The sequence below is a fragment of the Humulus lupulus genome, chromosome X (genome assembly GCF_963169125.1).
Source record: "Humulus lupulus chromosome X, drHumLupu1.1, whole genome shotgun sequence".
NCBI lineage: Eukaryota > Viridiplantae > Streptophyta > Magnoliopsida > Rosales > Cannabaceae > Humulus > Humulus lupulus.
The window spans coordinates 57,210,871-57,226,054 of NC_084802.1; the positions used below are offsets into that span (position 1 = coordinate 57,210,871).

The 15,184-nt window shown below is 33.3% G+C and overlaps 1 protein-coding gene across 1 annotated transcript; it reads right to left on the bottom strand.

The window, feature by feature from the left end:
• Positions 1-4,816: 4,816 nt before the first annotated feature.
• On the bottom strand, positions 4,817-12,586 carry LOC133805367 (uncharacterized). The gene is made up of 7 exons (XM_062243526.1): positions 12,126-12,586; positions 6,784-6,841; positions 6,509-6,589; positions 6,368-6,403; positions 5,913-6,152; positions 5,689-5,830; positions 4,817-5,594 (listed from the first exon to the last, which is right to left on the bottom strand). Exons 1-7 carry the CDS (start codon positions 12,302-12,304, stop codon positions 5,113-5,115), a joined length of 1,218 nt encoding a protein of 405 aa, XP_062099510.1. The 5' UTR covers positions 12,305-12,586; the 3' UTR covers positions 4,817-5,112.
• Between the last annotated feature and the right edge of the window lie 2,598 nt (positions 12,587-15,184).

Genomic DNA, 15,184 nt, shown 5'->3' on the forward strand with positions numbered 1-15,184 from the left:
CCAGTGGGAGTTGCTCCGTACCCGGTGGGCATGGCGCTATAGCTGGCTTGTGGAGCAGTGAGATTGTACTGTGGAACACTCATCATACTTGTATGTGCAGGAGTGTATGGCGAGAAGTGAGAGCTTGGCGTTGTAGCCGCTGGGATGGTAGGAGCTGGAATGGAGATTGGCCCTCCAAAAGCCCTAATTTGAGCATCTTCCCAGTGTATGTATTATTGGGCCCGAGAAATAAAGTCATAAGGTTGTGGTATCCGCGTCTTTGCAGGTCGTCCCATAGTGGAGAACTTGGTTGGATACCAGCTTATAAGACCATAAGTTGCTGACCATCATCCACCCTCTAGGTCCTTGCAACTTCCTCCTTAAAGCACTTAATGTACTCTTTGAGGACCTCGAACGACCATTGCTTGATGTTAGCCAAGGCATTAATCTCGAAGCTAACCTTCTAGGTTGCTATGAACTGTCTCCGAAACTTAGAGGACAGCTGGGACCAGGAGTGTATGGAACCTGGCCTATGCTTCTTGAACCATTTGTTTATTACTCCCATCAAGGTTAACGGGAAGCAAAGACATATCACGTCCTCAGAGACACGGTGCACAAACATCAACTAATTGAACTTGGATAGATGGTCGGATGGGTCTGTCATCCAACTGTATGGGGTGATATCGGGCATTTTGAAGCCTCTGGGCAATGGGCTTCAACTATGTGCTGGGCACATGGCTCTTTGTCTTAATGAAATCGATGTTATTTCGATGTTTCTTTGATGCAATTGCGATGCATCCACAAAAATTGATTTTTTGGACAAAATTGTGTAAATTCGATGCAAATTTGATGGAAAATCGATGCAATCTTGAAAACTTGATTTTTTTTTTTCCAAAACGATGCTTTTTCGATGCAAAATCGATGTTGTTCTGATGTTTTTTCGATGCTCTTACAATACAATCATGAAAACTTGATTTTTTTTTTTGCCAAAATGATGCAAAATCGATGGTACATCGATGGTATATCGATGATCTGCGCTGAAATTTGGCGAAAATTTTGGTGAGCCATAACTTTTTACTTAAATGTTCGTTTTAGTTGATTTTTTTAATCTTAGTATTTTTTTCGATATCTATATGTTTAGCATATTTAAAGCCTTAAATTTTTTATGTATAACACAAAAATTAATCATGGGTGCACATTAATGAGAAGAGTGTTTATGAAAGGGGTATTTTTGTCCAAAACATGATTGGAGGCACATTAATAGGAGAAGTGTTAAAGTTGGCATATTAAAAAAAATTCTATGTTATGCTGCATAGAACCTAAAATTTCCCTTTCAATATTCCCTCACTTAATAAGGTAGCGTCGTTGGTATTAATGCTTATATAAAGTTCTTATTTCATGTTTTTGTTGAGCATGGATGAAGACTATTATTTTTCTATAGAAAATTTTCTCATAAATTGGCTCTACTTATGGATCCTAATCCTAAATATATAGTCTCTATTGATAGAGTCTAAATATAGTACTCCTACTATGTTTGTAAGTGGTGCTATATTGTTATCATTTTTCTCTTAGGGAAATTAATTTGTTGGCCCTTACTCTTGCTGTTGGTAGATTATACTTTATGCATTAAAGTTTTCTAATGTAATTGATGCTATATTTAATATAACTCTCTATTATAATTTTGTGTGCTTGAAATATCATAATACATGCCACTGTGTTTACGTTATTTAAGTCATTAATTTTACATAATTAAAACAGATAATATAAGTCCACATACAATGTCAAAAACTATCAACAATAATTTTTCAAAAAATAAAATAATGTTTTCTCAAATGTATTAATGACCAGAGACCCTCACCGCATTCACATTTAATAGAATTATAAAATCCTCTTACCAATTTAATTATTTAAAGATGTAGAAATTTCAAAATATATGATTGTTTGTCAATCAATGATGTTAAATTCCAATCTTATTGTCTCAAAATGTTGAAATATGATTTCTGTTATATTATTTTATTGGTAAAATGACTTATTTTTTTGAAGTAATTTTGTACTTTGGTCTAATTTTGATATTTTTTTTTTTTGCAAAATAGCCTCCAACACTTCAGACAATTGGTCGAATTTTTCAGACAGCTTAACGAAATTTTAGGCAGATGTCATTTTACAAAAAATTACAAAAAATTATCAAAACCAGACCATAATGCAAAATGACTTTAAAAAATATTTCATTTTCACTTATTACTCTATTAATAAAGTGATAATTTAAGTAAAGTTCATATTATCAAATGATATATGTTTTTTAATATTTTCTTTATTTAGTGCTTTGTTGTGGCGTTTTCCATCTCATATATATTGCTTGGTTTTGATTTATTTGTATGTTTTAAAGTGTAGGTTCTCCACTTTTTCTATCAAGTTATTTTATATTATTGAAAATGAAACTCATGTGTTTTTCAATGTTATTATTATATTTTTGGCGTGTTGCGTTATGATACTGTTTATTTGAGTTATTGGAAATTTGGAGACGACAAAAGATCGTTTGAATGATTATTGAATTTCATAGATAAGTTTTTAATTTTTATTGTTATTTTATCTTCATTTTCTTAGTTAGTACTTTTTTTATATATAAAAAACATGTTTATTTCTTTTCTTAAAAGTTTAAAACTCACAAATTTTTTATTTTTGTAGGTTGTTTCTCTGTTGTCCAAGTAAGTGGGCTTTTAAGTTTAGTTTTGAATTAGCTTTATTTCCATGTTGAATATGACGGCTTCGTTTAATATTTTACTGAGTTAGATTTTCTGTAGAGAATGCTACAAGTTTGTTGTCCAATTTTCTTAAGATGTCCCTAATTTATGTTTGTTTTACACATAGATTAATTATGAATGCTCTTAAGGATGATGAAAAACTTGTATGCCTAAGGAACTTTTCATTTCTTTTATCCTCCATACGTATTACGCTTATTCTCTATATGTATTACACTCTTACTATTATTTTTAATAAATTATTCATTACTAAAAAAAATTAAAAAGTAGTTGATAACTTTAAACAATGACCATCAGTCTACCATCAAGGGTGAGCGGAAGTTCACCAAACTGGCTAACTTGTTTAATTAACAATCGGAACTATCCAAAAAATTCAACCCAAATAATTTGAATTCACTATTGAAATGGATTGTGTTGGATAGCAAATCCGAATAGCCCAATCTGACCAAACCCAATAATTAAAGGGTTTATTTTAATTGTATATTCTTATATTTAAAAGTTAAAATAATAACCCTCTTAATAAATATATAAAAAAAAAGTTATCTATTTCTCGTCTCCTTTCAAAAATTATGTTGACCGCGTTTTTGGCCAACAACGTGAGAACGTCAAAAACGATAAAGCCTTCAAGAAAAAATAAACGACACAGACGATTTTGAAAATAAAGTAAATAACACACGCAATTTTTATAGTGGTTCAGTCTCAATATGTTGCTAATAGCTTAATCCACTTAGAGTTGTGATTATAGATCTACACTCAAGATCAGATGAAGCTGAGTCAACTGAGTTTCTTCAGTGCAGATTACAAAAATACAAGAATTCTCTCAAATGCAAATACTTTCTCTCTCTAGAAAACTCAGATCAAAAGTTCAAAAAAGAAGAGCCCATTTTATGATGCCATAAGCCTTGTATTTATAGGCTTAGGATCGTACAGATGATATCCCCACAATCGGGATATTTTATTATATTTATTACATTTAAATTATAAAAATATTCAAAATGTAACAAAACACCAAATTTGTGGGAAGAATAAGAGATTTCCGCGTATGCCAAGACCGATTCTTGTTGAAGCCGTTTCTGGGAATCTTGACGTAGTCTGTTTTATCTGGTTGATGAATATCACCTTCTGGTCGGCCATACCTCTACTGGGCAGTCATGCACTTGGCTGGTAGGACATGCACTTGGCTGGTTGGTCAAACACCTCACTGGTCAGCCATGCACTCCACCGGTCTAACATGACATATCTCTGGTCTAACATGGCACATCTCTGGTCTAGCATGACATTTCTCTGGTCTAACATGTCACATCTCTGTTCTAACATGGCACATCTCTGGTCTAGCATGACACTTCTCTAGCTAGTCAAAATTCTTCAATGGCCTACTCGGCTATTCATAAGTCAAATCACTTTATCACACCTCTGAGGAGCCAATATATTTATTGACTTATTAATGTGTCTTTTACGAACCATGTACTGCCACTTGTCATCTCTATTGCCACGTCATCGATCTCCATTTTTTGGGGATAACAAATTACTTATTTTTGTCTAATCTATTAACATTTTTCAAAGATTAATAAATGGAAAACAAAAACTCAGAACGGATCAATCCGTCCAACCCTTTTTGTTGTAGACCATTTTTATTTTATTAAAAAAAAAAAACGTTAGATGAGTTATGCCATTGTAAAACAATAAATGAATTTCGTCAGGCAAGACTTAAGAAATTAACCGATGCTCATCTCTGTAAATATTATAATTAGGATTGGATAGCGAAGTGGGATGAGAACCATATAAATAGCAAAAAGATATCATACAAAACATATGAAATAAATATTAAAAATTTAAACGGAATACATGAAATAAACAATAATTAAATATGTACTAATGAGTTGGAATATAAAATTCTATTATAGTTAGTTCATTAATTTATACTTATCAAAATTTATAAAGTAATTAAAAGAAAAAAGACAAAATATCATACATTCACAAATTAAGATTATTATTTGAGTTTTATAAACTAATATATAGGAATTATGTCACTTCAATACCCTCGTGCTTGCTTTATTAAAAATGAAAAAGTAGTAAAATTATATAATCCCACTAATGTATGTATATATACAAAGTACAATAAATAAAATACATATAGAAAATCCTCTTATTATCACGGCCAGCAAAACTAGATCTCATTCCGTCACTCTACATCAGTCTTTATGGAAGACATCCAAGTCATCACATATTCTTATTAGGGGAAGTAGTTTCAGAATATAAAATTTCAGAGTTCTCTTTTTCTTTACTTTTTTTTTTTCTTTTCTGCATTTTGAAGGTAGTTTTACTAGCCTTTGCAGATCCATATATAAAGATTTTCTCGTCTGTAGCACATAGTTTACAATCTGGAGCGACGTATGCATTTGATAGGGTTAAATGGATTATGCCTGCGTCGACTTAAGGAATCCGATGAACGGATATCCCAACCTTCGACGTTCTTGGGGACACAAACATCGAATAACATTTGGCCAAGGACCCCGTGAGTGTTAATGCTTGTTGGTGGGTTAGGAAGGTGGATCAAGCCTTCTTGTCTATGTTCGTCTTGCATGGAACCGACGTCTCTGCCTTCATAGTACTCCATTGAGCTAGGCAAGTAGAGATTGTCACCTGCAGCCAGAGAAATCCCCTTGAAGCTATTTGAGCTTGCTACTGCTTTTGTTAGTGTAGGGATTGGTTCGACTGTCTCATCATGTGTTATCTCTGCATTACCTAATCTTTCTCCTTCAAGACGTCTTATTCTTTGAGAATAGATTCCTGCTGATTTACAAAGGAGCTCTGTCACTGCATCCTCGTAGTCGATTTTGTAATTCCTATAGTGGCCTGTGGCAACATTGTTTAGAAGATAAAAATATACAGTTGGATCTTACTAGATATGTTAGCAACATCCAGGGAGTAGGGAAGTTAAGAAACATACCCACATGAGGTGAGCCAGTCCACTTTACAAGTTTTACATCGGCCCCAAGTTCTTGTAGTCGTTGAGCAAAATTGTTGATGATTTGGAATGGAGCAAGATCATCATTTTCTGAACATAAGATAAGATATGGGGCCTTCATGCTCTGCATAAGAACAGTAGTGGATGACAGAAAAGAATAAGAGTAGAACTATTGAAGAGAAATGAATGCAGATTTTTTTACTTACAACGGTGGAATACAGAGTCTGCCAATAATCAGCACGCTGTTGTTCAAACCTACTGAGGAAAAGGGCATCAAGACTAGAAGCAATACCATGTGCTAACCAAGATACTACTCTTGGTGGTTTAGACATTTTCATCACAGTTGGGTGAAGAATGAATTTGGTTCCTAGATCACTGGTAAAATCCACTGGACTTGAATCATAGATGTAGCCGCAAATGCAGTCTTTAACCAGTCGGTAATCATCCTTCACCAAATATAAAAAAGTAGAGAGAGAGAGAATCAGCACTAGTCTGGATCTGAAAACATTTCTATGGAAACCGAAAAATAAGACACCCATATGGCACTCTTGTTAAACATTATTTCCAAGTTGGGCCAATGTATACATTCATGCTCGACTAAAGTGAAGCATGTACAGCTATCATTATATAATTACTAGTAGCAACAAAAGAAAATACATACCAGATTCAATTGTGTTTCACAAATTCCCTCAATTATCTGCCAAAGGAAATGCAGTCATTAACTGGAATCACTGTAAAGATACATAACTCAAACAATAAAAGTCCTTTAACATTGGAACACGCCGTGCTCGAAGAGGCTTACCTGAAGAACCTTGACCATACAGGCTTTAGGACCACCAGAAAAAGATGCAAATACTACTGGGCATGGCTTAATTTTTAGTTCCTGCAAGCAAATTATAAATGCAATTACTTGTACATCCCATGTGATAAATCAAATTTCAGGGAGACTTTTACAGTACATGTTTTGTGTTACCCTAATCTGGTCAGGCACCCTACAACTTTGCTAAATTACTTAGATTTGGTATTTGATTAAATCTGAATATAAAAAACAACTTTCACAACTATTAGTTTACTGACCGCTACAAGTTCTTTTAAAACATCAATGGCAGGCGGCGTTGCTTTCTCGGGGAAGAACCTGCACACATTAAAGAGATTTGTGCAACAAAAGAGAAACTATTATGAACTGCCTCTTTCCATCGCAAAGGAAGCAACATAGAATGGCAGAAGAATTGCAGCCCCTATACTGACTCTAAAAATGTATTTTCCAGAGTCTAATCCATTTAAACAGATGGCATTCCACTTATTACTTTGAGTTTAAAACATTATATATTTTTCTTTACAGATAGATTGTATCATAATAATTCATTCAGTGATGCAAAAATTGACAAAATTGAATTTGGATGAATACTTAGGGGTATATGAACACATCTAAACATGTTGGGAGCAATTTGAAATTTTTTTAGACGATATCAACAAGACATGTGGGTCAAATGTCAGAGGGACCTGCATTACGTCGCCTGTCCCCAAATGACGCGTCACAGGTCCAAATTGGCTTGCTGATATGGGGTAGTTACGTATCACCACCTGGCAGGCGACACACAAAGACAGCGATGCGTCACCACTTTATTGAATTTTGGCTCCAAATAGAGAATTTAGACAGAATTCTCAACTTGGTCAAGCTATATACTCAACCCCCAACAGCAACCACACCAACAAAATGAAAGATTGTTATACTTTCATTAAAAGTTGTACAAGTGTCAGATTCTACTTCCAACAAACTATAAACACCATTTGTCCCTATGGTCCTTTAAGTTTCATACAAAATAAGTAGATAATAGTCAATAGTTTAAGAGGAAAGCTTTCCACACATTTCCGAAGATGCATAAATGAAATAATTAAGAGTTGACCCAGTTGATGGGTATTAATGGAAAAGGAGAAACAGATTAGAAGTCAGCAGAATCAATAATCCATCAACCCGGACCCAACCAAATAGAGGAGCTTTCATAAATACCCAATTAAAGAGACAGTGGAAACTGAACTATCTCAATCAAGATATATCAACAGTAATAAAACTGTTGATTATGATTCAGCCACTTAAGAGAACTGGCTTATGTGGCATCTTAGCTGTCTTCACAGTTAAGTTAGTTTATAGGCTCTTGTCTAAATATAGTCCTTTTTTGAGAGGATATTGGGTGTAGAGAGTTTTAGACACTTAAACACTTTGAGAGAGAGTTTTGTAATAGAGAGATTGAGAAGAGTGATTTTGTGTATTCAAGAATGTATTGAGGCTAGTCTCATTGGTGTAAAGATCTCTGTTTTGTAATGATCGATTGATCAATAAAGTAAGCCAACATTGTGGAGTAGGCTCATTCATTGAGCTAAACCAAGTAATTCTATCTAGTTCTATTGTTTGTTGTTTACACAACAAGTGGTACCAGAGGCCAGGTTCGACTGGAAGGATCAAGAACTAGTTTGGTGGTAATCTTGGAAATTCAAGAATCGGTGCAAGAATGGGATCTGCAAAGTTTGAGGTGGACAAGTTCACTGGAGAGAATGACTTTGGTCTATGGAGGATCAAAATGAAAGCTATGCTTGTTCATCAGGGCATCTCAGAAATCATTGATGAAGAACTACTGAATGCTCTAAAAGATGAGAAGGTCAAGAAGGAAATTGAGACAGAAGCAAATATTGCTATCCTGTTGAGTCTTGGTGATGAAGTACTGAGAGAAGTGTCAAATGAGGATACCGCGATTGGTTTGTGGAAGAAATTGGCAACAATTTATCTCAAGAAATCATTGGCCAATAAATTGTATCTTAGGAAGAAATTGTACACACTGCGAATGGAAGATGCAAAAGCGCTCAAAAAGCATCTTGATGATTTCAATAGAATAATTATGGAACTCAACAACATTGGGTTGAAAGTAGATGAAGAAGATCAAAGTATAATTTTACTTGGTTCATTGCCTAAATCTTATGAACATTTTGCTGATACTATACTTTATGGAAAAGATACTTTAACTATGTTTGAGGTTAAGGCAGCTTTGAATTCCAAAGAGATTCAAAAGAAAGCAGAAGACAGGAGATTTCAGTGGAGAAGGTCTTGTAGTTAGAGAAGAAATGAGAAGAGAAACTCCAAGAATTACAAAAACTCGAATGGTTATAGAAGCCAGAGTACTCACAGGCCAAAGTCCAAACTTAAACTAGGAAAGATTTGCAATTACTGCAAGAAAGGAGACTACACGAACGATTGCTATTTTCTAAAGAACAAGAAAAATCGAGATAAACGAAGTGATAAAAGAGAAGCCAGTATTGTCTCAGATAATGAAGGATATGACTCAGTCGATGTGTTGGTAGTATCAAACTCGGATTCTAGTGAAGATTGGATATTGGATTCAGGTTGTTCTTTTCAAATGTGTCCAAACAAGAATTTGTTTTGTTGTTTTAATGAGATAGTCGGTGGAACAATATTGATTGGTGACATCAAAGCTTTACAAAGTTGAAGGAGTTGGCTCTGTGATCATCAAGATGCATGATGGTGTCCAAAGAACTATTCAAAATGTGACGTATGTTCCTGACCTTTGAAGAAACTTGCTGTTAATTGGTACTTTAGGGTGTGCTCTCAAAATTGATGAAACTTCACTTAAAGTTATGAAGGGTTCTCTTGATGTGATGAAAGGAACTTACAGGAATGGTCTCTACTACTTAAATGGAAAATCTGTAACTGGTATAGCTGTTGTTGCATCAGATAAAAACAGTGATATGACAAGGCTATAGCATTTTAGATTGGGGCACGTCAGTGAAAGGGAAATCTCAGAATTGAAGAAGCAAGGTCTACTCAGTGAAAAGATTGATGAAAACTACATTTTTGTGAGTGTGTTTATGGAAAAAACTGCAGGGTTAAGTTTGAAACTGGTAAACACATCACAGAAGGGCCTTTGGGTTATCTACACTCAGATCTTTGGGGTCCATCAAGAGTTCAAACTCTAGGAGGAGCTAACTATTTCATGAACATAACAGATGACTTTTCTAGGAAAGTATGGATGATTTTGCTCAAATCAAATGATCAAGCTTTCGAACGTTTTAAGAATTGGAAAAAGCTGACTGAGAATCAACTTGGCAAAAAAATAAAGAACCTTTGAACAGACAATGGCCTGGAGTTTTGTTCAAAAGAATTTGATGATTTTTGTACAACATAGGGAATATTAAGACATCATACTGTTAGAAAAACACCCCAACAGAACAGGTTAGCAGAAAGGATGAACAGAACTCTTTTAGAAAGAGTGAGGTGTATGTTGAAGGGAGTTGGCCTTGAAAGAAATTTTTGGGGAGAGGGAGTCAAGACAGCAAGCTATATAATTAACAGATGTCCCTCAGTTGCACTCTACTTCAAAACACCACAAGAAATATGGACAAACAGGAAGCCAACCTATGATCACTTAAAGGTTATCGACTGCACAGCTTATGCTCACATTATGCAAGATAAAATGTAACCAAGAGTAGTCAAATGCTTATTTCTTGGTTATCCCAGTGGAGTGAAAGGCTATAAGTTGTGGTTTCTTGAACCTAGTTTCAAAAGGTGCATAATAAGCAGAGATGTGTTTCGGGAAAAGGAAATGCCTATGAAAAGGATGAGAGAGACTGCTGACACTTGAGACAAGAATACTACCAGGATTGAGGTGGAAAATCTCAGTGAAACTCAAACAAGTGAAGCTGTCACAAGACCTGAAGCAGATGAGAGTTCCACCAGCACTCAAATTGATCTAAGCAATTACCAATTGGCCAGAGATAGAGAGAGAAGAGAAGTTAGAGCACCTGATAAATTTGGTAAGATTCTAGGACAGAGACCAAAGGTGATAATGTTAACTCAGAGAGGATACCTCAAAAAGGTGTTAGACAGATTTGCTTTGGACAAGTCTAAACCAGTAACTACACCTATTGCAAACCATTTCAAACTTTCTCAATCGCAAGCTCCAAAGACTGATGAAGAAAAGAAGTATATGGCCAAAGTACCTTACACTAATGTGGTTGGATGCCTAACGTATGCAATGGTTTACACGCGACCAGATTTGGATCATGCCATGAGCATTGTGAGCAGGTTTATGGCTAATCCTGGTAAAGATCACTGGGTTGCTTTGAAATAGATTTTGAGGTATATAAAGGGCTCTTTGAATGAGGGGTTAATCTATGGAAGTGATAGTGATGATCAAGAAACTGTAGTGGGCTAATGTTGATTCTGATTATGCTGCAAACATTGACACTAGAAGATCCTTGATAGGGTTTGTTTTCAAAGTACTTGGGGGTAGTGTTAGCTGGAAGTCAAATCTTCATAAAGTGGTAGCTCTGTCCACTACAGAAGCTGAATACATAGCAGCAACTGAAGCCTTTAAAGAAGCACTTTGGTTAAAGGGTCTAACTCAAGAGTTTAGACTGGATTCAAACAAGATAACTGTGTACTGTGGTAACCAAAGTACATTACACTTGATCAAAAATCCTATGCTGCATCAAAGGTCAAAACATATTAACATAAAGCTTCATTTTATTCGAGATATTGTATCACCGAAACAGGTCTTAGCAAAGAAAGTCAGTACTGAAGATAATGCAGCAGATTTTTTTGACTAAAAGTGTGACAGTTAACAAGTTTAGGCACTGCCTAAACTTGATTAACTTTGGTGAATGCTAATAGAGCCTGTAGGCTCAAGTTCGAACAGCTGATTTCTTATCTCTTAAATGACTAAATCAAGGTAGATTTGTTGATTATGATTCAGCCACTTAAGAGAACTGGCTTATGTGGCATCTTAGCTGTCTTCACAGTTAAGTTAGTTATAGGCTCTTGTCTATATGTAGTCCTTTTTTGAGAGGATATTGGGTGTAGAGAGTTTTAGACACTTAAACACTTTGAGTGAGAGTTTTGTAACGGAGAGATTGAGAAGAGTGAATCTGTGCAATCAAGAGTGTATTGAGACTAGTCTCATTGGTGTAAAGATCTCTGTTTTGTAATACTCGATTGATCAATAAAGTAATCCATCATTGTGGCTGTTCGGACCCTTGGAGTAGGCTCATTCATTGAGCTGAACCAAGTAAATTCTTGTGCACTTTGTTTACTGTAATTTCTATCTAGTTCTATTGTTTGTTGTTTGCACAACAAAAATCCCACTCAAACCACAATCTAGCTGTATCTGGAACACATTTAAGAAAACCACATTTTGCAAAAAATAAAAAAATCTCAGGGCAAAACCCGTACATATACAGCTCCACAAGTGAGGTGTAATTCAGCAAATCGAACAAGCAAAACTCAATTATACCGTGTTATGAAATCAAGTCAAACCCATAGAAACCCATATAGATATAAAAGAAACACGAAACCCATAAAAGAAAATTAGAAAACTGGCAAAAAGAAAAAAATGAAAAATTGAACTCACATATTGAGAAATTGAGAGTGACAAACGAGAGAATTCCATCCCAGAGAGGAGTAAAGCTGAACATAACTCTTCAAGTGTCTTTCATGGCTGGACATCCATGCGAACACTACCACAATTCCTTCCACTTTCTCACATGGCTCTTTTCTTCCCCAGTAATACCTTCCCCCAAATCCCCACATCTCTTTCTTTCTCGTTCCAACCAAAAACAAAAATTTACTACGCCGATCAAAATTCCTCGACAATTCTTCCAAATTAAGCAGAGAAATCACTAAAAAAAACTTCTATTTAATCGTCGAAGGAGGTGAATACAGAGAAAGAAAAGGAGAAGAGTTGTTAGACTTGTAACGAATTTGTCCTTTTTCACAGTTTTTTTTTTTCTATTTTAGGATATGGAGAGAGGCGCGATGATCTTCGAGTTTTGGATTAAGTGCAATCAAGTGGTGGCTGTTATCTCTGCAACTTCCTCAAAAAGCGGGCCACGTCTTGGATGGTGTGAATTTGAATGTACTAAATTACCTCTGAGATGACTATTCAAATTACGAAAACACACCTGCGTTTTGACGTGTCTATATATTATTGGCTGAATTCAGAATCCGACTGCGCTGTTTTCACACACAATTCAAACCCAATAAATCATAGGTCCAGCCCCTCAACGTGATTCGGCCGTGAGTAGATAGATACCATAATCTTCTTCCTTTATCTCAATAGAGGATTTAATAATATGAAACCTTTGAATTTTTCTTGTTTGGAGTTTGCTACAAAATAATATTTAATGGTACTAAGTAAAATATTTTTGTTCTTTCAAAAAAAAAAAAAAGAGTAAAATATTTTTGTTTTAAATTTTATAATAAAATACTTAATTATTTTTTAATATCACCAAGATAAATTATAATAAACCACTCAAAATAATGGCACGAAAAAGATAATGTGCTCATTTTTTAAATTGTCTTTTTTTATAATTTTTTTATTTATTTAGAAGAATATAATTTTAATATAGTAGTATATGTATTTAATTTTGTTTAATTAATTTTTATTTTAAAGTTATATTAATTTTTAATTTTTTTTATAGGTTGTTAGTATACTATTTTCCAACTAGTCTATATGTTTTTTGTGATATAATATATTATTTTTTTTAATGATATTTAGTTTGTATCATGGTGTATACATTGTAATAGTAGTTTTTTAGCATAGTACATACATTTTTTAGTAATAATTTTGTGAGTTTTATTGATATATTATTTTTCAAACTCATAAAAAATGAAAAAAAAACAAAATAATTTTAAAATAAAAACTAATTAAACAAAACTAATATGCATATACCTTAATATTAAAATATTTAGAATAAAATAATAATTTGTTAAAAGACATATTTAGCAATATATAATATTTAAAATATAATTATATTATTTTACTACAAAATTAAAAAAATAGACATTTACTTACTTACACATCATTACTATTTATTTTGCACCAAGCCTCATTTTATTTTTTTTATCTGTGGACTTGTGTTTGAAGCTTTAATTGACATAATGTGCTAATTATTGTATTTGAGTTTGAATAATGATTATGGTAATACTTGTACAAATCTCTAAAAATAAAACTTTTATGAGCTTATTTGTTATTGATTAGTAATCTTAAAATAAAAATGTAGGAGGATATTTTACAATTTTTTTAAAATAATGATTTGCAGACGTACTCAAAAAATACGAAATTTTTAGTTTCATTTTTTTAGTTTTAAAATTCAAATACATATTTATAATTGAGCATGTTTTTCCTGAAGAAAGTTGTAATCAATAGGGAAGTTTATCTTCCATTTATTAGTTGTTTAAACCACTTAACACTTGAGAACTTAAAACTTGTCTATTGTGTATCATTATTAATTATTGTATATTTTTTTAACAGCTGAAAAATAAAAATAAAAAATAAAACTGGATAGACATATGTGATCTCCTACCATTCTTTTTTAAGGACTCGGAATGGTCAATAATATATAATTAACTACCTGATAACAATTACGTAAACGCTACAAACACATCAAAACAAATGTAGAATGGAAAATCACATGATGTAATAAATGTATATTAGATAATTGAAGAAAACTCATGGCCGGAGATAGCATAAAAAGCATCACAACAGTCAAATTCAACAATTTTTATTGTTAATTAATAATTTTAAATAATATTTAATAACAAATAAACACAATAAATATATAATTAAATTAATAGCTAAAAATTTATACATTTTATTTTATTGAACCTAGTAGTATAACTTTTAAGTCTTGTGGTTTAAACTTTAGAAAGATATGGTTTAAATTTTAAAGACTTTTAGTTTAAATTTTAAGAAGTTGTGGCTTATATTTTAAGAGATCATGGTTTATATTTTATATGAACGCGATTTAAAATTTTAATCTCGTAGTTTAACTTTTAAGTCTTGCTGTTTAAATTTTAAAGAATCGTAGTTTAAATTTTAAGTCTTGTGGTTTAAATTTTAAGCCTTGTAGTTTAAATTTTAAAGAGTAGTAGTTTAAATTTTAAGTCTTGTAGTTTAAATTTTAAATAGTCATGGTTTAAATTTTAAGTCTTGTGATTTAAATTTTAAGGGATATTTGCGACATAAGCACCAAATGTTTGGGTTTTGTACGCGGCATAGACTCAATGTTTATTTTTAGTGGCAAAAGTACCCAAAGTCAGTAAAACTGTAATTCCGTCAGCCTCATCCGTTAGGTTCCGTTTCGTGATGACTGGACCAACACGTGTCACTTCGTGATTGGTCCAACTCAATAATATTTTAAAAATAATTATGATTTGGACCAATAAAAATGTGACACGTGTCTGCCTAACGGAGGAGACTAACGGAATTACAGTTTTACTGACTTTGGGTACTTTTGCCACTAAAAATAAACATTGGGTCTATGCCGCGTACAAAACCCAAATATTGGGTACTTATGCCGCAATTATCCCAAATTTTAAAGAGTTATGGTTTAAATTTTAAGTCCTGTGGTTTAAATTTTAAAGAGTCGTAGTTTAAAATTTAAGCATTGTGGTTTAAATTTTAAATAG